This window comes from Myiozetetes cayanensis, unplaced genomic scaffold (genome assembly GCF_022539395.1).
Source record: "Myiozetetes cayanensis isolate MyiCay16 unplaced genomic scaffold, myiCay2020 scf6-25, whole genome shotgun sequence".
Taxonomy (NCBI): domain Eukaryota; kingdom Metazoa; phylum Chordata; class Aves; order Passeriformes; family Tyrannidae; genus Myiozetetes; species Myiozetetes cayanensis.
In genome coordinates, this window is record NW_026087853.1 from 30,013,395 (window position 1) to 30,032,506 (window position 19,112).

Here is a 19,112-nt window from a genome sequence, read left to right on the forward strand (position 1 = left end):
AGATTTCCTTATTTAACTAAGGCAATCTAAAATTATTTAGTTGATACCTGTATGTGACATATAGATATTTTTTTTAAGCCATTCTTCCCATTAAGATCAAAGAGAACCGATCATTTGCTTTTGTTCATGCAATGTTTATCCATTCTCTTGGTTTATCCATTACAAAAATACACAATAATTTGAATAATCAGAAAGCACGACACGGGATTTATACATTCATTCTTTACTATCACCTCTATTACTACCATATTACCAAAAACATTTATAGCTGTAATAGACATATCTTCCTTTCTTAAGGCCACAGGAATATGCCGAATGGCATTGATCCTTAAGGAAGCATCATAAATTGTCAGGCTGTTGTTAGTTTCTTACTCTCCCTCTCTCACTTTGTCTTAACTTTATAATTTTTTTCTATCTGTTTAATAAGAACTATTAACATTTTAAAAGCATATATGACAGCTTATTATGTCCTCTTATTAAATTAAAAATGGAAGAAAAATTGACATTAATAAGTAGAGCTGTCTCTGAGATTACATGGTACTTACATTATAACAATTACTGTTTGAATTTTGAACCCCAGCCATGTTTGGCTGGATCTTGAAATTTAAGCAACTACTCTATACAGATAGATCATTTTTCAGTATCTGACTCTATAATTATAGACTTCACAGCAGTTTCAGTACAATTATGAATCAGTTTATATTTTGTTCTCAGCAGCCGCCTCCTTCAGAAAAAAAAATTCTTTTCAATGCTGAAGAAATTTACATCTAACCTGCTACTTGAAAGTTTTGAAATCATTTTGGTGCACAAATTTATTAATAAGGTCAGTTGTAAAAATATTGTTAGTGGCAGGTATGGTAAAGAAGTTCAGGTACTTAAATAATGCATGTCTGTTATTGCAATGACTAACGTAAGGGCCTCAACAGGAATGCAGCGTCCCTGTATTTTATGACTACAAATTAAAACGGTTCCCAAGAACCAGCATACCTGCAGTTATTAATGTGTGAACACCACTCCCTTCATATTAATTTGCTGCAAGGTACATGGTGTCTCATGGAAGATTTTACTGTGTGCTGGATATGTTCAGGGGATCAAGTATTCCTCTCTGACTTTGAAATGACCAAACCTTGAAATAGTTATTTCTGTGACTAATAACCCAGCAGGTCGTTTACAGCTTTTCTCCCAGTATATGGTGCCATGGGAGAAGAACAAAAGGGTTCTGTGGCTTAGCATACCATGAAAACATTCTGTAAAGATGTCATTAATATAGCTGTTTATCAATTACACATTATTTTTTGATCTGAAGACTTGGTCAACTCAATTTATACCAAAACATATGCAGAAAACCTACATATAAAATGTATATATGTACGTAACTGTTGGAACCACATGACACATTTGACACTGACTAAAACTGTATTTGTTATACTCAGTAATCATTAATTACTTTATATCTGCACAGAGCTTGAAAATGTTAAGTGTTATATAAGCTTTGCATATTATTACTGCCTACAGGCAGCAATCTGTGCATGACTCTGGTTCTACAGCTTATTGAATTTAACACAAAACAGAGTCATGTACTGTCAGCTCAAATAAAGTACACTAACACATGACTATGAAATCTTCTATCTATTGAGAGACCCTTTCCTTGCAAGGGTTCATCTTTGATTGTGGTGTTACAAAAAAATCTCCAAAACCCACTGAATAACAACAACAACAACAAAACCACTAAAAAACCCACTCTGCTTTCGCTCTTATCATTATACTGACTTTGTAACCACCTTAGATTTTGGTCTCTAACTTTCACTTTTCCATGTGTGAACTGTATCAGGTTTGAATAGAGGCAGTGTTGCAGCATACAATGATGCAAGTGAAGCCAAGGTGCATAGGGAAGTTCGCATCTTATCAACTACAAACATAGTTGATAAAATAAATCAGATGAAAGAAAACATAAATGAGATAAATCCTTAAGAATTGTTTATGTACTTGAAAGCTTGTCTAATAAAATATTTTAAGCTCCCCTTACATTCAAAAATGGCATTTTCTAAAGTGCTTTCTTATCTCTAGTCTTTATTTTGTCATGCACAATCAAAAAAGGCAAGCAGAGTGCTGTGGACAGCTTCTATACAGCCCATTAGTCACTACATAGGAATGCTGTACTGTTCCCTATAGCCACAGAAAGTTACCATTCTAGGAGAATATTCCAGGTTTCCTTCATCCCATTTCAGCCTGATTACTGCTTTGAGTCAAAGGAGGCTATTTGTTCCTGTGCCCAATGACATCACTTGTTCTAACAAAAAGGGACTCTTTGGAAGAAGATCTTGGATTTGGAAGGTTTACTCCTCTTCCTTCCAACTGACCTTGCTCTGATTCTGTTCCACAGTTCGAGTTCACTCTTCCTCTCTCCAGTGGCTGTAGCAAAATGGTATGTACTCAGAATAAGTTCCACTGGCCACCTTCAACATTAGTAAACCAAAAAACCTCTAGACACAGTCTCAGTTTGTTAACAGCTTGTGCGGCAGAGTTAATCTTGTAATACTACCTCTCTGCCATATTTTCTATTTCCTTCCCCATCTTTGCTCAAAATAAATAAATAAATAAATAAATGGATAGATACGTAAATAGATAAAAATTAATCACTTACTGATATTCTTCTGAAAGACTTAAATTCAAGATAGGTAAGGTGGTCTGACAGCTCCTCTGGCTCAAGGTGATCAAAAAGAAGCGACACTTTCCGTTTCTTACTGGTGTTGGCCTTTACACGCTGTGTCAGCTTTCTAGACCAGTCCCTAGAATTGCTTTAAAAACAGAATTACCATGAGTTATTTTCTGAAGAGCAAAATTTTCCTCTTTCCCTAATACAAAGGTAACATTGCTTTCATGCCTTACTGCAATAAAAAGGGATTCGAATTTCTGAACAGCAACCTCCTTTCCTGCATTAGAGATTATATGCAAAGATATTATTGTGAATCTTTATTATACTGATGTAGCACATTAAGTACAATACAAGTATATTACTAAACAGCATGAGATTCTGTATTGCATCTCCAGAACAGATTTCTGTAACTTTGCCTTCACTGAACACATCCAGCCCTGCTCTATTTAATAATTCGTACAGATTTTCTTGACCAGCCTCTGAGTATAAACTGTCCTCCTTTGCTATTCACCCATGAAGTAAAGAAATTTATTTGGATTTGAAAAACTAAATACCCTCTTTCTTAACAAGATATAAAATGTATGCCAAATTCTGCTCTGCTTTAGCCTGTGCATATACACCCAAAGTATGAATTCACATTGTTACACAGTTCCACAGAACTATCGTACTCTCATATAACAGGGGAAGTTTTCTTCCCAAGAAAAAACTTTATGATGTATAGCTATAGGATTTATTCTTGACAGGATAAGTATTTTATAACTAAAATCATATAAAACAGTATCAAAAGTCACTCAACGCATCAATCTATATCCTCACTTACCTTTGATGCTAAAATATAAACACACTTTTTTTTACCTCATCTGCTACCCAATCAAATTGTTTACTCCTCCTTGACTTAAAGTGATCTTTCAAAATCATTAGGCCTCTACAGATTTTCTCTAAGTTCCCTGGATAGACTAGAACTTAGGTAGCACAGAGAATCAGCACAAAGTCTGTGCTGCAGCTAAATTCAACCTAAGCCGTTCCTAGAATGCATTCTGTTCCACTACATAACATATATTTCATCTGTAATGAAGTATAAACTCTTCTAAGGATAGATACATATGACTTATGAGAGACATTATATTTGAATAAAGACAATTCAGAGATAAAGTTTGTTTTCTGAGCGTATTCAGACTTTGGCACTCACATTTGAGATGTGTCAATTAGACGACAGTGTAACTCCTCACCATTAGTTCTAACCAGCTCTTGGAATTCCTCCATAGTTGTGGATAGTTTAGAATCCATTTTGAACATAATCCAGAACTCTGTGATCCAATACCTATTGCACAATTAAAACACACACACAAAAAAACATGTTTTGTTCTAACATCAATGAGGCTGAAATTTAGATATCTGCTCCTGTTTGCAAGTTGTATTTCTTCTTTACCAACTCTGGGGGATAAATCTTGCTTTTAGATGCTTTTGCTGGGCTACCTTGATTTTATCAAAAATCAAAATTTCAAGGCTAAAAACAAATTAGAAACTCTGACTTAATGCTGTATAGCGCTATACTACAAATATATTTGCAATAAACTCAATATCAGAATTTCTATATATATATAGAAATAATAAATAATAAAGATAGTTTAATAACTGAGGGCAATAAAAAAGCCAAACAAATCAAAAACAAGCAAGTGACGCAAACACCATCTCACACAAGATGACCAGCCAGTATCCAAGCAATAGCAACTTTGGAATTACTACTCCCAGCTTTTTATTGATGAGCACGATGCTGTATGGCACGGAATGTTCCTTTGGTCGGTTCAGGTCAGCTGTCCTAGCTGTATACCCTCCCAACATCAAGCTCCTCCCCAGCTTACACTGTGGTGGGGACAGAGTGAGAAACTGGTCTGGATGCTGTGCAATCACTGTTCAGCGATAGCTAAAATGTTGATGTGTTTTACTCACAGATTAAAAGCACAGCATCACAGGGGCTGCTAAGAAGAAAGTTAACTCCATCCCAGCCAGACCCAGTACACAGTACCAGACATGTAAAAATCTGTGCTTGTTGGAAAAATAGAAATGCACATTCTTATGGATGCATACATGTATGAATTTGCCTACAAGCAGAAATGTTACCAGATCTCATACAATCCCAAAGCATTCTAACATAACCAATAATTTGCTCCGAGATAATAAAATCATCACAATTTAATACAAATTCTACTTTCCTGTTGCTAATTATTTCACTTTTTGTGTAGAAAAGAGTATCATCAACCTATTGCATTTTTTCCTCTCTTCTTTTTTCTATAAACTGAGATATCAAACTTTATTATACCTAATGGAAGGAAGAAAAAAAAAATGTGTTCCAGGATCATTGCAAGTGACTAAGTAGAATTACTAAGGAAAATTGCCTACCAAATGTAATAGAATTTTGTTTAATATAAAAATATCTGCAATATCCCACTTCATTTTTAATAGACCTATATAATAATATTAGACACAATGCTACCAATTCCTGAGCACTGTCAATTTTCATGGATGTTTAAGATACAGATTCATACAGATTCCATTCAAAACTGTAACCCAACAACTCATGCACTGAATTAAACCCATCTCAAAGCCAGTTGTGTGGGCCTATTTGTGTAAAGCTGCTTAAAGCAAACCTTGGAAAGCTGAAGCAGAATACCTCTTTCTGTTTTAAATGTCAACTTATAACATGGAAAACCAAACTTATATATGGCACCAAGAATATACTTACCTAACAAAATAGCAAATCTTTACACACAGCATGGAAGAGTTATTTTCTAAAGCATTAAGGTAGGTAGGAAAACTGTTAAGGAAAACCACATCCATTCACATATGATATGAAACGTAACATGCTTGATACCTGTAAGCAATAGAAATCATTCTACTGATGTCATATAATATCAGATTAGCATTTTACACAAATGTATACAAAGTATAAACCAAGGTTGTTACCAAAGTTTATTGCAACTATGACTACTACGAGTAATATTGATGCTGTTACCCAAGTATTGAGCAGTGTTTAGTAGTCAAACAATTCTGTTTTCTACATATGTTTCTTTGCAATATGCCTCACAATTTCTAACAAAACTCATGCATTTTCACATCTCATTAAAATTTGAAACAGTAATACCAGATTCATGAATCACTGCATTTATGAAGAAATCCTATTCAGCTAATTACGATTCATTGGAGCTTTAAAAAGAAAGATGTTATTTTCTTTTAAACATAACCAGTTGTATACAATGGTAGAGCAAAACGTGACATGCCTCTCCGTAGTAACCTTACCTGTCTAGCTACTCAACAGTTTTCATTTGACTTGCTGTGATAACTGGAAAGAAACACCCATTTTTTTCATCTATTAGTTCTATAAAACATGTTTTGATATTGTAGCCAATGTCTGTTGAAGACATGGAAAATATATTCGGAAAATGTATTACACATGTCTTGATTCTTCTGATCTAGACAACACATACATTTACATGTCTGAAAAACATAATTTAATGAAAATACCTTATGGATCCTCTCACAGTCTGACTGAAAGTAACTGCAGCCTGAACGTACTGCAGCTGAGGGGACATACCATCCACAAATTAAGCAACCATATTGCATGCTTACATCAGGCTGTCTATAGAACTCATGAGGTCTGAGTAAGTTCCCAAATATTTTGAAAGGTCCCAATTTGAATAAATAAATGCCTATTAGACACACAGTTTGAGGAAAGAAAGGATTCTCTAAATTGTACCAAAAATGGCTGGGGATTCTAAGCATGACAGGTCTCCTTCCTGTACTGTGCTCATATAATTAGGAGTAAACATTCTGTAAAGCTAAAGAGACAGAGAACATATTCCACAATTAAAGATTCCTAAGAAAGGCTAGTATTGTTAACATGATCTAGCAGCTACGTTATGAAAAATCTAATAACGCAGAAACACATAAAACAAAACAAAATAATAAATTTTGAGGCAGTTACCTCAAAATGGGAAGAAATAGAAAGGAAAAGCTTATGGTTTCTTTCAGTGCATTTTATTTCATGGGAAATAATTTTTGTTGAAGATTTTCATATCCAGACGATACACTTCTGTTCTTTGCTCTTTGACTTGTATGGAGAACAGAGAGAGAAACAGACCTGAAACTTGGGCCCACGTTTACCTCACAGTACCTAACTGAGGTGTCTACATTAACCTAACACCTTATAGATATTCCTTCTACAGCCAACAGAGGGTGATTTATCCTAGTTAAAACCTGGAGTGTCATCTTTTTACTCTCTATATGACAAGCTAAACCAAAAGACACACAAAAAACCCCAAACAAACCACACCATGCAACCAGAGAATGTAAAGAACAAGTATACTATTTAATTATTGGTACAGTAACACACCCATAGATTAAATATCCTCTGCTTACCCATCTCAAACTTGTGAGGTTATAAAATATTACCTTAACAGTAGGTGAATATTACAAAGGATATAGATCAATGAGTTTCTGAAGCATGTCTGCAGAGGAGATGATAAACTGATGCATGGCAAGAATTATCTTTAGCAGCTGGTTGTTTTGATATGCATTTCCTTCTAAATCTGAAAAAAAAAAAAGTATTCATGTTGAAATCTTGCTATACTTCCATAAACAACTCATAAGAGGCTTTTTCAGAATCCTAATTCGTTAGGTCTGTTCATGTACACTATGTCAAAAATAGCAGTAACTTAATAACTTAGGAACTGCATTATTTTTCTAATGAGAGCTATATTACAAGAAATACATTTCACTACCAGGTTTGGAAGACCCTTAAAAAAAAAAAAAGGCAAACAAAAAATCTCAAAAAATTTCAAAATATCCAGATAATTATACAAAATTATCTAAGTCCAGCAGTGCACTTAAATGCTTAGCTTTAGGCCTATGAGTATAGACTTTGAAACAAATTAATGAATTACAGAGCAAAAGAATTCAGTTAATGATCCCTATTAGTTGTTGGCATGATTGAACTTATCAAACAGAACAGCAATATTCTTAAGTGTTTGTGAGGCTTTTTGTACAGATGACATACATAGCACTAAAGTACATGCTCAGATTGGGATCTATACTGACATTCACATGGAATGAGATACATTTTGTGAAGGAAGCCCAGAGGATAACCTATGCATACTCCCTGTGATGGAACTAAATGTCCTACATATCTCCCTCAACTATGCATTACAAGGATTTCAGCTGAATAAGGTTTTTAGACTACATCTGTCTTCTGGGTCATGTGGGGTTTTTTGCCATATTCTGAAAAGATCAAGGACATCAAATGTAGCAGAACACTTAAAAAAATTTTCCATTTCTGTAACAAAATCAGTAGTGAAAGTGTTTGTAAACATTAACTGATGAATATTTACAGCCTTCTACAGCCTGTCATGAGAACCTAAGTAGCTTGGAGTTAGACATTCTTTCAAACACAAAACAAAATTTATCTCTTTGAATAATTTTAAACACATTAAATTCTATTAGGATAAATGTAGTTACCATTAAAAAATACCAGTAACAGGAACAAGATACAGAAGCAATGCACAATAAGGCAAAATGGAAGAAGGATGTGAAACAGCAGATTTGTAACATATAAAATGGCATCTGTTACTAGGGAAAGGGGAGAAAAGTCACTTTTAAATTGCACATCACCAAAAAAGAACATTAAATTTAACCCATTAGCAAAACAAGATAATCCCCATTAGTTACTGAGCAAGAACTTCCATGCCCTTCTACAGGAAGGTACAGAATGTGAAGAGAGAACCCCAGAGCCCAGGCCCTTCCTTTTGAGCAACACATTGGATCTCTGGTAGAACTAATGAAACCCTATTTCCTCCAGATCTGTCTTCTTTGTTCCTCATTCCACAACAGTCCCACTCATGCCCTTCAGAACTGCTCTCTTGTGAAAGTCTTTTCATTCTCTTCCTCACAATGATGCCATGCTCGAAGCTATCAGCTACACAAAAGCAATATGTGTTGCAGTTGACTCTAGGCTGCCTGACCAGAAAGCACATCAAGTCAAACCAAGTCTGGATTCACACAGCTGCTCCTTATATCAGTGTGGGCACTTATCTGTATGTCTCTCTTCCACAGATTCATTGGTATTCCTATCTTTCCATCAAAATTATGTTAAACTGCCAGAGAGGCTGACTCTATTTCATATGAAGTAGATAAAGTTTAGTAGGAAGGTGACTCAGAACGGCCTAGATCTGTAGTTCACAAGTGATGTTATTGTTTTAGCTGACTATTTGGAGTCCTGAAAGCAGAGGACATGCTGCGCATCATATAACTGTTGTAGGTAACTTTACTCTTCTAGCAAAAGCACAGTCAGTTTGCAGGAAACTCAGTACAATAAACACAAAAAACAAAATATCTTATTACAGCCATCCTCTCAGGCAGGACAAATAAAAAAGTCCTGAACGGTAAATTCTGGCAGAGACTATGTGAAGAGCAGCAACTGCTCGGCACTAGCAAGCCCAGGATGAGAATTTTATGCATCAGGTGACCTTCAACACGGAACATGAGACACTATTTTCTGAAGCTGCCTTCTGCAGTTACACTTAATTGTAAGGAGCAATTCCACATTCAGTGATACATGCGAGGGGAAAGTCTGCCTGCCCTACAGCCCCATAAATGAGAGCAGTGTAGACCCCAAGTAATGAAAAGTTCTTGAACTGCCTCTTGGCTTATGCTAGAAGTTCTCCGAAAGCAAAGTTTTTGAGTTCCTTGTTTGCATTTGCACATAATTTCATTTATTACTGGAAGAATCCTTCTGAGATATAAACTGCCTAGGTGTTACAGCATGAGCACTGGGGGAAAAACAGCAAAGTAGGAAGAAGTAGGCAGAGGAAGACTGGGACATCAAGAATCAATACATATTCAGACCTTTAGTATTTGGCAATTTGTACCAGTGTCTTCTGGAAGAGTAAAACTATTTTAGACCTTGCACACAGAGGCCTGTATTAATTTTCATGCATTTTACAAAACTTCCATTCAACAGCTCCAGTTTAATAAGAAAAGCAGTTCAGTATATGCTTAACTTGGAAGCCAAATAGTTATGTGCACACATACTATTAAGAATATACAGATGTAATTAAATCAACAGATTTTCATAAGTGCTCTTACAGACAATTTTTAGATGACAAAGACAAAAAATAACTCTCTCCTAGCACTTTCACTGTGCGTATGCCAAAATCCTCTCCTATGACATAAGACAGGTACCACCTGGCACCAGGTTCCAAAGCGAACTTCTGTCTTCTAGAAGATCCCTTCCATTTTACGTTTTACCTTTTCCATTTCTCAAAGACGCAGAGAATAACAGCATGTTCTATCTACTATTAGTAAGTAGATCAACACATTTATGGTATTTTCTTGCATAATAAAAGTGTATTTATGCTTCACCACATCCAGATCTAATTATCTTGCAACAGAGGTAGACTTCATTGCAATGACATGCCATTATTTTTCATATATTAAATCAGTACTAGGTTTTGAGCTATGCATTCTCGCACCCAACTAAAAGGCTTACCTCCACAAAAAAAAAAAAAAGGAAAAAAAATTGTATTAGTGATGGCTTAAAAAACAAAATAAACACTATAAAGCAAAAAAAGTCTAAAGGTTGCCAGCACAGTTCATCCCTGAACAGCAAGCCTGCATGGAATTGTAGCCGTAGCCAATTTTACAAACATCCAGTTTAATGTCATCTTCCTGCCCAATTTTAAAATTAAGTATTTTTCAACTACATATAATAAAACAAATTCTACTAAAAGAAAAATACTGAGTCTGGTTCCTCTTCCATTTCCACGTAACAAATTCATATTCAAAAACCCTAATGGGCCTTAGATGAGAAGGGATTCCAGCTCAGTTTCAGTTTCAGAGCTGTCACTGGGTCTTCCACAATGCTGACCACAAGGTCACTTCTTTTTGAAGAGCTAACTTGCTAACCAGAGCTGCACGTAAGGAAGTAACAAAAGTTACGCTAAAGCATCTTTGTGCAAATGGTGGAGCCAATAAGAGGGCTTTCCTGACTGTGCTGCAGGAGTGCCTCTGACTGCCTCTGCAGCATTCTCTTGAACCTCCAGCAGTTTGTTTTAAAACTTTGCAACTCATTTTCATTTCCGTTTGTATATCTGTTTCTAACCGCAGAGCCTGCGAGCAAAACCACAAAGTGAATACTAAATAAAGTGGAATGGGTGTGTTTCAGTTAGGCCATTTACCTTCAAGAAAGCTGCAAAATACTGCATAAGCCTTAGTTTTGCAGCAAAATACAAATAAGCAACTGGTTGCATGCTTTCCCTCCTGTAAATTCCCTTATTGTACTAAGATTTTTAATAAATATTCTCTGAAACAAATAAGAAAGCAGGAGCTGAATATACTTCTCCAGCATTTAACTCCATGAATGAAAGCACAGACATGTAATGATAAATACTTTATTATCTAAAACCTACAATTACAGAAGTTCTATTTCTTATATGAGACTCAGAACACACAAGAATAAGAACATTTTAATCTAGTCCCATCAGCCACTCTATGGCATATCCAGTTAGTGACTCCTTGTAATCCATGATATAGAAATAACCAAAGTATCACTTGTTCCTTGAATACTTTAGAGAAACAAATTACTGAAGAATTAGTAAGTAAGGCTTTAAGAGCAAACTACCTGCTTTTCACCAGGTCCTGATGCCCACAGCTCTGTGGTAAATATACTTAAAAGAAAGAGTATGTTCAATAGACAAGATCATTGTACTGAGACCTTCACTTCCACTCATGAATGCAATAACTAGACAATAGTAGGAATACCAAGGATGTCTTAACCGAAATGAATTTTACAAGAAGGAAAAGTTAGCTTTTCTAGGTCTAAGAGGCCTTTATTTCATGAATACTGTCTTTATTTCATCAGCAGGTTCCAACTGTATTACCTAGAGTACAATTTGAAATGAATCAGAAGTGAATCACAGAGCACTGACATCACATGATCAGTGACTAAGGTACTAAGAACATGATCAACTTCTTGTAAACTCCCTCAAGTTTTCCAGTGGGTATAAAAAGGTAGCACCAAAAACAATGCAATGCAAGAAAGCATCAAGCAATTGCCAGAAGTTATTAAGTGCAAAGCTGAAAGTCGTGGGTTGCTATACTGATGTGCTTCAAGATTTCTGCAATTTCTTTTTCCCCATAATTTAAAGAAGATGATGTTGGGATGGTGCTATAAATGTCTGCAAAGATTATTAAATCAGCATGTGATCTGAAAACTGAGGGAACTGATGTTCTTAAGGTCTTAAGGTCTCAAAGGCATTGATGAAACACACAGACATGTATGAAATAGACAGATACATGTGGGAGTACATTTTACAGATACATGTGGGAGTACATGGTAGGGTTTAGTGACTGAACTGAAACGGCCATAAGTCAATGCCTCTGCCCCACATGTAAGGTGCAGTAGTAGAAGATAACCTTAAAATGGCTAGAAGCAACCAAAACCAAATAAAATATTTAGTGAGTATTTAGTGGATACTCCCTGGAAATTCCCGTTACAAACAGGAAATGTTCTGTTCCCCTTTAGCTTAAAACTTACGCAACATTTAGTAGCCTTATTACTACTTCTTACTTACTTGACACCCTGTAACAGAGGTAGTCATTTGATTGTCTTCATGAACTTGATCACATTTGGTCAGAATCAGATTCATAAAAAGCCACCATTCTGCTCATTAGTTATGACAGCATCACTGAGGGTCAGCCAGCAGATTCAACTTCCACTAATTTTTAATGACAGCTGAAAGCTCAGCTGATGGCAGAAATCATGGATGACAGCTAATATCTTCTATTTCACTGCTCCAATGCAGAACCAGCTTTCTCAAAAACAGCATGCTTCAGAACCAGTTAAATCTGTTGTTAAAATTCTACAGTGATGAGGACTTCATGGCCCCTGTAGGTGACTTATCACAATATTTGAGCGTCTCCATCATTTAAGAATTCTCCCTTCTGTTAGATCAAATATTTCAGGCAACTTGGGCAGCTTATGGTTGGACTCCAGAAGAGAGAGGAAAAAAACATATTTTCCTTATCCATCTATTTTCTCTGTTTAAGGATTGCTTCCCTGATCTCTTTTCTGAGCTAAGAAACACCAAATGTGTCCTTTTTTTTTTTTTTTTTTTCCCCTCAGAGGTCAGGTTTTCTAGTTCTTGGGTCAACTTTGATGTTGTTTTCTGAATAGCTTGTACCTTTATGAAGCAAATCTGAATATAGACTTCAGAGGAGTTCTTAGCACCAGAGTTAAAAAATTACTTTTAATATCTTGTACATAATACCTTTACACACACATTTTAATATAATCAATTGTACATGTATAATGTATATATAGAAAATATAAAAGTACACACATCCCTCTATGCCTGCATTTATCACCTTACAGTTGCTGCAGTGATACCATATCATTATACCATATTCAGTTTTAAAGTCTAGCTTCACACTGAGATCCTTTTCTACACTAACGATGTATATGAAGGATTTTATGATACTGTTTTTACAACTGATTACCCAAGTGTAGAACTTCACACTTGTCCTGAGTGAATTTTTCTTTATTTCAGATCATTATCTTAAGTGCTTAACATCTTTCAGAAATAATATAACTTAATTAGAATGTCCTTACAAAGATGACACAGTAATTAGGTAGAAGAATGCTTGTTTTAAAATTAGCTGCAGCAGAAAGCAGGTGGAGTCTTGAGCTCTCCAGCTTACATTTAATTCTGTGCAGGATGGTAGTACTCCTCCTCAGGCAACAGGAGTGACATCATGTTTAGCAGACAGCATCAAAATACTCTGGAAACTGTGCTAAAGTTTTGGTTTGATTTATTTGTGTCTTTTAAAAAGTGGTTTATTGTCCATACACACTCGCAACTATTGAGTTCTACATACATTTATTTACACAAGTAATTGATCTCAGGAATAAAAAATCCAAAACTAAACTTAGAACAAACCAGTGCTTTCTGGAGAGGAACGAATCACACTACTTTGTGATCAATCCTACACCAACAGAACTCTAAAAAAGCTAAATAACTGCAGATGTTAGAAGAAACCCCATAAACTGGATGTTTCTTCAAGTCTACTCCCTTCAAACTTCCCATCAGGGGAGGGGAAACCCACTGCTGTTCCTCCAAATACTCATAAACAATGCAGATATATCCAAGACATAAGTGAAGATAATATGCATCCAAAAAGGATAATGAGACTGTTCTGTGTGAGGGTAGGGAACATTAGGGGAGAAAAACCTCAAGGGAAAGCCATCACCCTCACTCAGAAACAGCTTTTGGAAAGCTACATCTTTCAGAAAGAGCTCTAGGTGGGTAATTCTTTGAAATGAAAACAAGGAGATAAAAGCTCTTGTCAAGGGGAAATGGGATGATTTTCAGAAATTAAAATGTACTTTGAGAGAAACCAAATGCAGTGTGGGCGGAAAGTATTCCATTAGCATTGGAAATTCAGATGAGCTACATAGAAAAGTTTTGCACACATGGACGCACATCATACATCATTCTACAGGATATTTAAAATATTGATTTTAGCAAATTTAGATACGAACTTTTCAATTGAATAGTCTTTTTCTACAAAACCTACAAAACATAATTTGAGCATTCAAGACTTTTTTCCAAAAGCTTTGAATGGTGATACTGAAGCGAAGCGCATCTTTTGAGCTGCAAGAAACTCTTGAATAATTCAAATGCAGTGCCTGGCAACACAGCTGTGTTGATAAGTACTGGTGGATAAGAGACTCCCAGAACAGAATTGGAAACTTCTGAGGCCGGTATCACTATCTGACCACTGAACCCAGATGCATGCTTAACATGCATCCCACACAACTGTGGTGTTCTACAACAAGCTTCTCTCTAACTGCATGATTGATCCTGGATCATCAGATCCAAGGACACACAAAGTCTGTCCCATCCAAAGGTTCAAAGTGTAACAGACTAGTAGACACCAAGCTGCTTGCCACTCAAGGACTTGAAAATGCTGCCTCCATATCACTTTGGTCCCAGCTCCTGACCTTGATTTTCATTACTGGTGCTCCAACCCTACTCCTTTGACTTACTGTTTCAGACTTCCCTCATGTACATACCTAAGCTTCCTAGTCTTTGCTCCAACTTCTAGATATATTTCTGAAACTGGTGTTTACAGACTTAGGCAAATTAGCTTCTAACCTGGCAGCTGATGCATGACCTCTCACACTGCCCCACCAGAGAGAAGGCTGGGGGAGGGCAAAAAGCTGGGAGAGGACAGAGCCAGGGCAGGTGACCCCCACTGACCAATGGGATATTCCATACCCTATCATGCAATCCTTAGCATATAAAAACAGGCTGCAAGTTTCCCAGGGCTGCTGTTGCCTGGGGACTGTCTGAGTATCAGCTGGCTGGTGATGCAATTAGAGTATTTCACACTGCATGTTCTTCTAGGTTTTTGGTTGTTGGTTTTATTTTTTCTTTTAACTTAATGAATTGCCTTTATCTTAACCCATGAGTTTCCTCAGTTTTACCCTTACAATTCTCTCTCTCATCCCACTGGTGATGGTGGTAAGTTAGCAGCTGTATGGTGCTTGGTTGATGGCCAGCGTTAAACCATTACAGTTCATCCTTGGACTGAAACATCTCTTGTTCACCCTGGACCAAAAAACCCTGCAGCTTCACTCCAAATTTAAAATGTACCTAATCACCAGGTTGCACTATCAGATATCTGCATTGCTGGGTGAGAATGAATCTCAGGAGAATTAACTATTTTCTATTTTTCTAAGCTTTTCTTCATTGCTAAATAACAGTTTTATTGATATTTCCTGAAGTTATATTTAGAGGTATGAAGATATATTTACCACAGGGATACGACTGAAAATTCTAAGTAAATAGGAGATTGCTTTATAAAGCAAAATGTCTAAGTTTTCTTCATTTTGTTTTATTACTTATTTCTTGGTTTTGGAAAATTATATTGAAAAACTGAAGTCGAATTAGCTGAATAGAATGTAATAGTACATATAAAGATAACTAAAATTCCTTTCCTTTGGGAAAATTTTTTCACAGACATCAGGTTAAAAAAGAAATAATTTTCATTTTGGTACAATCACAATTAACTTTAATAGTTAGCTAAACAGCACTTAATATTCTCCAGAACAGTAACTACTCTTCTGTTCCCACAATGTCATGCATTCGACAGAACAGTAATGACTCTTCTGTTCCCACAATGTCATTAATTGATCATTAACGTAGTTTCTGTTGCCAAGCAATACTAAAGTTTCTGCACTGCATTTGACCAAATCACACTCAGATTACTTAACACACAATGATCAACAGCATTTTAATACAGAACAGTATTATGAACAAAATTTAACTACTTTTGGAAGGATTGGAGACCTCAACATTCAGCTCAGGCTTCAAGGAGAAGGGGGAGAACTCTGCAAGTTTGTGCAGCATGAGACAAAACCAAAGGACTGTTTAGGCAAACCTAACAGAAAAAGAAACTACCATAGTTGCATTCTGTGGGTGTGCACATATGCCTTGAAAGACTTTACTGCCTTTGAATCAGAATTCTATGTTAGAATTTGGTATATGATAAATTTGATAAAAGGCTAAACTTGGTACTTGAACCATGATTGTTTTACTAGTTGTTTTATGTTTTAACTAGACTTGAAGAATGTATTTCAGTTAAGAGGAGAATGTTTTTTTTCTAGATGACTGAAAGGGAAATAACTGGATAAAATTTTCAATTTTTCTGTATTTTAAAGGAGAAGATGGCTACAGCTTTAAAGAGTGAACTCTAAATTGCCTGTTTCATTGTTTGTAAGATGGATGAAATATGGAACTAACTCTCAAAGAATTCCTAAAACTCAATGTTTTTGCATTATATTGATATGAGTGATATAAAAATATCAGTTCACATAAATAGATAGCTCCACTAATGTAGTTATTTTTTATTCTAGAAAATGTTAACTATGGCTATCTCATACAGTTTTAGGCAGCACTTAAGAGGCAACCAGCACCATTGTCAGATTTCTGATTTCTATCAAAACAATTCAGTGACACCTTTCATCCAGATTAGTCTGGATATAGTTTCCAATGTTTCTAAGGTTTGTTTACAAACATCTCACTGTATCACACATTGAGCAACAAGCTAGTTTAGCACTGACCAAACACTGCAGAACTAGCATCACACCCAACTCTTAGACCTAGCTGTCTAAGACTACTGTGACCATTAGAAGTTGCAAAGTACATTAGGTTCACATAAATTCTATTAAGAATAGTGCTAATCTTTGAAGTTATGATTTCTAACTTCCTTTAACCCACACATGCATTTAAGTCATTTTTTTTTATTAAAATTGCCATATCAGTATAAACAAATAGCTCCACCCCAAGCAGTTTATCGTGGATGAGATTTCACACAGAATTATGCTACATTGCTCTAGGAAATAATTTGGTTGCTTTCCTAAAGCCCTTTACTTACATGTCTTTCAGGAAACCAAACACAGGGACATGTATTTAAAGATATTTCTTGATTTCTTTTTAACTGAAGTTCGTGAATTGTAGAATAAGCATAGGTTTATTCTATACGTGCTACAGTAAACATACTTCCAGCACTCAAATGTAACAGGCAAAGAGTATGATCTTGCACTGAAAGATTATGTACAGAAATACTTTCATAACATTAAAATTTTGAGATCTTAACAAATTCTCAGCTTTTAAATTCTCAGATTTTTTTAGGAAGACACAACTGTTTGAATAAATTGTGGCTTTCAAGAGCACTCCTGGAATTGTTTGTTAGATACTTCTAAGTAACATTTTGGGACTTTACTGCAGAAAAAACAGGGAAATATCAAATTGACACTATGTTGAATATACACTTTGTCCTGATTGTAAGAGAATTTTTAAACACTTCTAAAAACACAAATATTTTGTGTGGGTGAAGAGAAGGCCCTCTGACCTTACATGGTTTATAAGATTGAACTCACGTTAAAACAGCTCATTGCATCTTTGAAAAGTGTGTTTGTTTAAAAAAATAAGCACACTTAAACTTTACTCAAGATTCCAAAAGGTACATTTATAAGATAAAAAGAGACACATTCGAAGGAGAGAAAACAGGGACCTCTTACCATGCACAAACATATAGTGAAGTTACAAAGAGAAAAAAAAAAATCTTCTAGATTAGAAACTGACTTGATAACACATAGTCAGAACTTCAAACTCACGGTAGCATGATACCCTAAGGTGATAAATGCCATTAACATTTAGCAGATATACAATTAACAAATAAAGGTATCCAGTGAAGTGGACAGTGCTGATATATTTTTTTTCTCCCTGATCTGTAACACTTTCTGGACTAAATATATGTTATGCGTTTATGCAGTCTCACAAAGATGACTTAAAAAACTAGCAAAAAGTAGGGCTATGCTACTAACCATATGCTTCCTGTGTTCTACTGAACTGCCAGGATTAAGCAGTCAGTGTGGCCATGGACCAGCAGACTAGAGCCAGCTCTGCTGGTTTCATCAACTAAGCATAAGTGTTTTTGTAACTAGTAACGAAAAGGAGACAAAGACATATTGATTTTCAGAGAACTGTCTGCCAGTCAAAAGTACATTCTTCTCCAGGCTTTTTATGTACTACATAATGGAAAAACATAAGTGCAGGGGGCTAAAGTCACTGTTCTACTTTCAATTCCACTCCAAAATCACAGTCACTAATGAAGATTTCCTCCACAATAAATTATTTTCCTCCTGAAGCTTGTCGTGTTCCAGGTCAAGAACTATTAACTATTTCTTTGCTTTCCTGAACTCACAATTCCAGCCATCTTGTTGCCAATTGAACACTGCTTTAAATCACTTCTTTATGATCTTTCTGTTCAGAATTAAGATCTCTCATGTAGAGGTTGCACAGAATCTAACCTTTCTGCAGCTGTTGAATTTTCTAGTCTTTTCGATCATTTTACCCTACCTCCTGCTCTTCCTCTCTATGCACTCCTCCCTTTTTTGCTTTCTCTTTCCTTCCCCTTCTTTTCTAAGGCAATCACATGTGATGCATTTGCTTGTGCTCTACAATTCTTCTTGTCAATCCAGATTATAGCAGTAACACCATCCTGTAGCTACTTGTAATGTTGAGAGACCTTCCAAGTCATGTAAAACATGTTTTGAATGACTTGGAAGATCTCTCACAACATTGCTTTGAATCACTTATCACTTATTGAATCCTTATATAGGACAGTGTTTTGAATCACTGTCCTATATAAGCAAATCTCCTCTCTTAAAGCTAACGAGAGTGATTTCAAGTCTCTACAGATCTTCACCTAATCTCAGGACCAATATTCCCTTCTAAGACCCTTCGTGCCTTCAGTCTCTCATGCTATTTTTAACCCAAACTCCTTCCCTCACTTACATCCATGCTTTTTTGTTGCTTTTACTTTTGGTAATCCATTT

At 35.7% G+C, this 19,112-nt stretch overlaps 1 protein-coding gene across 2 annotated transcripts in view; it reads right to left on the reverse strand.

Annotated features, from left to right (window-relative positions):
- RASGRP1 (RAS guanyl releasing protein 1) overlaps positions 1–19,112 on the reverse strand; it is a 41,189-nt gene that overhangs the window by 16,169 nt on the left and 5,908 nt on the right. For both annotated transcript variants that reach the window (XR_007631449.1, XM_050335512.1), the window contains exons 3-6: positions 7,137–7,242; positions 5,400–5,462; positions 3,846–3,977; positions 2,645–2,798 (exon numbers count right to left, since the gene is read on the reverse strand). Coding sequence is in view for 1 of the 2 variants with exons in the window: in XM_050335512.1 (XP_050191469.1) it covers positions 2,645–2,798; positions 3,846–3,977; positions 5,400–5,462; positions 7,137–7,242 (455 nt within the window). In the remaining variant the exon portion in view is untranslated. The remainder of the gene's footprint in view (positions 1–2,644; positions 2,799–3,845; positions 3,978–5,399; positions 5,463–7,136; positions 7,243–19,112) is intronic.